The sequence below is a fragment of the Cantharellus anzutake genome (genome assembly GCF_015039405.1).
Source record: "Cantharellus anzutake strain C23 chromosome Unknown EI90scaffold_15, whole genome shotgun sequence".
Classification (NCBI taxonomy): domain Eukaryota; kingdom Fungi; phylum Basidiomycota; class Agaricomycetes; order Cantharellales; family Hydnaceae; genus Cantharellus; species Cantharellus anzutake.
Genome location: NW_024066965.1, coordinates 254,734 through 260,158, shown reverse-complemented (window position 1 = coordinate 260,158; position 5,425 = coordinate 254,734). Strand labels below are relative to the sequence as shown.

General features: G+C 48.6%; 1 protein-coding gene across 1 annotated transcript; it reads left to right on the top strand.

Moving 5' to 3' along the window:
• Positions 1–390: 390 nt before the first annotated feature.
• EI90DRAFT_2836282 (uncharacterized protein) lies at positions 391–817 on the top strand (the record flags this gene model as incomplete). The annotated part of the gene is made up of 2 exons (XM_039053657.1): positions 391–561; positions 611–817. Coding segments are annotated over 2 exons (378 nt in total), but the record flags the coding sequence as incomplete, so codon positions are not given.
• Positions 818–5,425: the final 4,608 nt, after the last annotated feature.

Here is a 5,425-nt window from a genome sequence, read left to right as displayed (position 1 = left end):
GGATGAGCTGATGAAGCAAGGTGAGTAACCCACATATAAGAATTCATATATATTTACAATAACGATAATTTGACACAAATTCTATTAGCAATTGAGCACCCCCCGGAACAGGACCAAATCATCTCTAAAGTTGAGAACCTATGGAAACATCTGGCAGTATGCCAGCTAGTGGTGCTGGAGGTTAGAGAAGAGGCTCAAGCCAAGGTATGCACCTATACCAAGAAAAGCAACCTGAATATGAACACACCTTCAAAACTCCAGAAAGATACATTACAGACACGTCGCAATCGGAATCTGCTGAATATGATCATTTCCACTGATGCATCCTTCACCTCCATTGAGAACCCACATCTGATTGAGTACTCACACTCTCTGAATTTGGATTATAAACTGCCAAGTCATGCACAGTTCTCAGGAGAGATCCTAGATTCAGCATACAATGATGTTCAGAGGGGAAACATGCAGAAACAAAGGGGGAAAATGGGGACTGGACAATGTGATGGGTGGAAGGATATCACTAAGAACCACCTACAGGGATTCATGGTCTGTGTGGATGGGGTAGTGAGTGCTGGGTGGTTGTTGATAATGGTTGATACTAAGTCACATATAGTCTTGGCTCACTAACATCCACAACATGTCTGCAGAGCAGAGAACCGGTGCCAAACTCCTAGGACTGATGGAGAGAGAGGAGTTTATCGAGAAGGAGCTAGAAATAGACCTAATTGGCTGGACCTCAGATGCGGGGCCTGACTCCAAAAAGGCCTGCAAGGACTTGGTTAAGAAATTCCCTCACCTTTTGGAAACTGACTGTATTGCACTGTAATGGGTCTATCACCACTAGACTCGAGACAGAAGAGAGGGGGAGGGTTGGAGTGGTAGCATGCACAGGTTCATTAACTTGGAGTGGATTCCGCTACTCCTCACTGTCTAGCTAACTATACAGCTGGTCACGGTATCATGGAAGAGTCCGAAAATGACAAATAAGGAAAGAACAATAAGAAAAGGAAACATCGGGCTCTAGTGACTAGAAATGGAGTCAGAAAAATCAGGAAAAATAAGAAATATGCAGGTGTCATATCCATCCATGGCCATTGTCTTCCACTACCTCCGATCCCTCCAGAACACCTCCACTCCTTCTTCACTAACCTTGGAGCTCCTGTATTCTGCAATCACCTCCGCTTCCCTCGATGGTCACCACCCCCTCTTTTCAATATATTACCTATGCCTCCCTAAGTGCAGAGCCCCGAAGGCTTCCAGACAGCTCTGACGTCTGCTAGCACACTCCCACCTCCGCTGGGCAATTCACTCGCTTGCCCTGCAAGCCCACCTTCGGGTCTATCCCTCCTTTCTGTTTCTGGGTTATCACCTGCCATTCTGCTAACCCCACAACCCAACTTGTCAGTAATATTCAGTCGGCTAATGTTTAACTCTGTTAGCTCCACTCCGCTTGGCCCCACCATTCACGGGCCCACTCTTGCTGTAACTATATATACTTAACTTGTACATAGGTTACACCTCAGTGATAAAATCAACTAGAGTTGATTCCCCTTTAGTTCTCGTTGCCAGTGAGTAAATTAGGGCATGGATGTGTAACTTGGCACAGCGCTCCTGGCTTGAGTCACTGAGGCCAAAGCCCTCCACCACGGAGACAATTCCTTCATCTCGATCTGGTCTCTAACAGTATTTTATCACTCCCTGACTAGTACATGTCTTGTATGGCACCCAAAGCCCCTTGCACTCATTCGCAACTACACACATTAGTCCCCAACTCTTCCTCACTGTCCCCCGAACCCTCGCAGCCTGGTCCTAGTCGTCTGGCAAGAAACCCAGTTGAGTTTCACAGCTTCTCAAATCTAGAAACCCCTCTCCTGTCGACTCCGATCATGCATTGTAACAGGGATTTGCCGGTGTACCATAAATGAGCCAAATCCCGCGATTCTACCATGCTCAACAAGCTCCCCAATCCTAGACACATAGCACATACTCTCACCCACTTCTCATACACACTCCTTATTTTTCCTTATTTTTCCTTATTTTTCTGATTCCATATCCGGTGTCTAGAGCCCGATGTTTCCATTTTCTTATTGTCATGTGATGTTCTTTCCTTATCTGATTGGACTCTTCCGGGACCCGCTGTATAGTTTGGTAGAGAGTATCAGCACCAGACTCAACTGGACCAATATACCCACTCTCAGTGAGATCCTTATCCCCCCCCCTCTTTCCTGTCGCGAGTCTAGTTGGGTAGACCCATTACAGCATCCCGTTAGAAATCGATCACCAGTTGCAGATTCCGACTTCAGAGACACCACAGAACAGCCCATAGACCCAGTTCACTTCTTTGGACTCAGTTCTGAGGTCCCCGATTTTGTTGACCCTCCTCCTGCTGATCCTCCCATCCCCACTGTCCCAACTGCCAATGATGCTGAACCCATCCCCAATGTGGCTATTACACAACTAGCCCAAGCCATCGCCAGTTTGGCTCATCACACCAGACATCCACCTCCTCCACCATCCTCCACTCTCCAGACCAAGGCCCGTGAGCCCGAACAGTTCAATGGAAAAGATCCCCGAGAACTCCGAGTATTTCTGGTCCAATGCAAACTGAATTTCCAGGACCACCCCCTTGCTTTTGCTAGCAACTGTGCCAAGGTCATCATCATGCAGTCCTACCTCAAGGGAATGGCCCTTGATTGGTTTGAGCCGGATCTATTATTCGATCAAAATTCTACACTTTGTCTGCAATGGATGAATGACTATCAAGAGTTCGTCAACAAACTTCAAACGAACTTCAGTCCTCACAATCCTGTGGGCGACACCGAAGTTCAACTAATGACCTTGGATATGAAGGATGGACACCACATCAACAAGTATGTCATTGAGTTCAATCGACATGCCTCTCAACTTCATGGTTATGGAGAAGCCACGCTCCATCATTTTTTCTATAACGGATTGCCGGAACATATCAAGGATGATATTGCCAGAGTAGGTAAACCTTCTACTCTTTCGGAACTTCACACCTTGTCACTGTCATATCCATACAATCCTGACCTCCGCTCCAGGCTCCCGGAACTCCGAACTCCGACTTCCGGAGCCCTACTTCCCTTCCGTCACCTTCTCCTTGCCGACTCCCAAGAGGTTATCCCACCTCCGGCTCAGACACCACCTTCGGTCCGACTCCGGAACATTCCGGGTCCGACCCCAACCTCAACACCTTCCAGACGAGTACGCAAAACCTATGCTCCCGACTCCGGACCTCCGCTCCGGTATCCCGTTCACATCTCGTCTCCGGAACCTCCGGTCTTAGCTCCGACCTCGGACTTTGACCCCACCTCCACTTATACCCATTGTATTGGTTAGCTCATTCCATTTAATTACCTTTGCCAATATTCCAGAGTTTAACCTCCGAGTTCGGACTTTCCGGACTTACTCCGGACCTTGCAACTATTGCATTGTCCATTTCAATTCCGCTATTCTCCCTCATCCCTATTTGGGCTGCTGCTTCCTTCTATTCAGTCAGCTAGCCATTCCCGACTCCCATCCTCCTTCCTTCCTCCTTGGGCCTTGGCCCTTCATTCCTCTTTTGGGAAACACCATTGAGTCAAACACTTGACCCTCGGTGTTGTTCCTCTTTCCATCTCCCTTTGTCTCCTTTTGTCCTACCCTTGTTCCTTTTGATTCCGGACCCCTCCTTATATACAATGTACCTAGTAACTTGTAACCTCAGTCCGAAATCGACTGGAATTCCCCCAAGAGACTTTCCCTCTGCTAGATCCGAAATTAGGGACCCCTAGGACAACCAGCAATGGCACAGCGCTCCGCCTGAGTCACTGAGGCCAAGGTCCTTCCATGCTAAGTCTCCGATTCCATTCCGGAGTCGTCCGAATCCCCGCGTTCTAACAGTATTTCGGACTCCTCGTTGCTGTTGTCCAGCTCCGACTTCTAGCACCTGACGTCCGACTGCGATTCCACCTTCCGCAGTCGACCGCACCCTCTGCTCTGGCTTCGGGTAAGCCACCAGCACCTCCCAGCCACTTTGGGCGCCCCTTCCGAAGTCCTGGAAGTGGGTTGACTAGGCACCACTACTCCTTTTGTTATGGAAATGGGAATTTCCCATTTTAGACTCTTATGGGTTCTGTGTCACATGATTTGTATAGTAATTAAAAAAACAAATCAACAATTAACCAAAAACCCGCTGTGCTAACATCTGTTACAACTAATGTTAAACTGCCTGTGATAACATCTGTATAACCATATGAACCCCATTTCCCAACCTTTCCCTCTTCCTGCGCTAAGGACGGACGAAAATGGGCGCCTCCGGCCCCATTTTTGTAACACCTTTCCTTCTAGGTGGCGCTTGCAGCGTCCTCCTTCCCCCTTTAGGTCCCTGGAAGCACCCTCCATCCACCCATCCTAGGTTCCCCTGCAGTCCATCACTTCCATCGGCGATTAGATCCATGTCTACATCTGCCCACTGATGATTGCACCTACCCGGAACCTCCGACCTCACCTTCCGCTTCCACACCACTTCACCCTGAGGCATCTGAGATGCACTCGGACCCCTCTTAGGTCATCACACATCGACCTACCCCACTCTCCTTACCCTCGGTTCCTGGAGTTACCCTCCGGACCACACCCCATGATGGATGCAACATACCCAACTCCCTTGCTACCATCTCCTGCGATGTCTCGCACCTCCGACTTCAACTCCGCCTACCTCAGATACACCCCTATCCCTGGTTATCGAGGCCCATCCTTCGGTAACACCTCCGATTGGATCTGCAGTTAAGTCCGGCCCCTTCGGCTGTTGATTTACTTCAAGTCCTTGTTCTCCCGCACCTTCGGCTTGAGCAACCAAGGTCTGCGACTCCGGAAATCAAACCGGAAGTCTCTTCGGAGACACACAAATAGTCTGCTCCCTCTTTCTCTTGTTTCCTCTCTTTGGTTTCCTTTTTTGTTTTGCTTAATGGTCTATATTTCTCGTCTCTAAGTATAAAACCAAACAAAACATCTTGTTCCTCCATCATCACTTCCCTCCTTGTCACATATCATCAATTCCTGCCTTCTGTACCTATAACTCCGACTCTCCGACTCATATTTAGATCTGTTTCCTCTGCTTTGTTATTTCCGTTTTGGTTCTAACTATCTGTTCCTCCTTTTAATATGTCTTCTGTTTATTCTAGAATTCTCGGTCCCTCCGGACCTCATCTCTTCTGTTTCGGACCCTTCGGTCCTTGACACCCATCACCTTCCGATGCACCGGCTCCTTGCTGGTCATCACTCAACTGTCGATTAGGCACTGCTGGCACACCAGTACCCAGGCCATCGACTTACCCCATCCGCTTCGCTTCGGTCTGAATCAACCTGGACGAACCTTCGTCAATCGTAGATGGTCCTTGTCCCTTAAGTTCTGGGACACCTACTGACT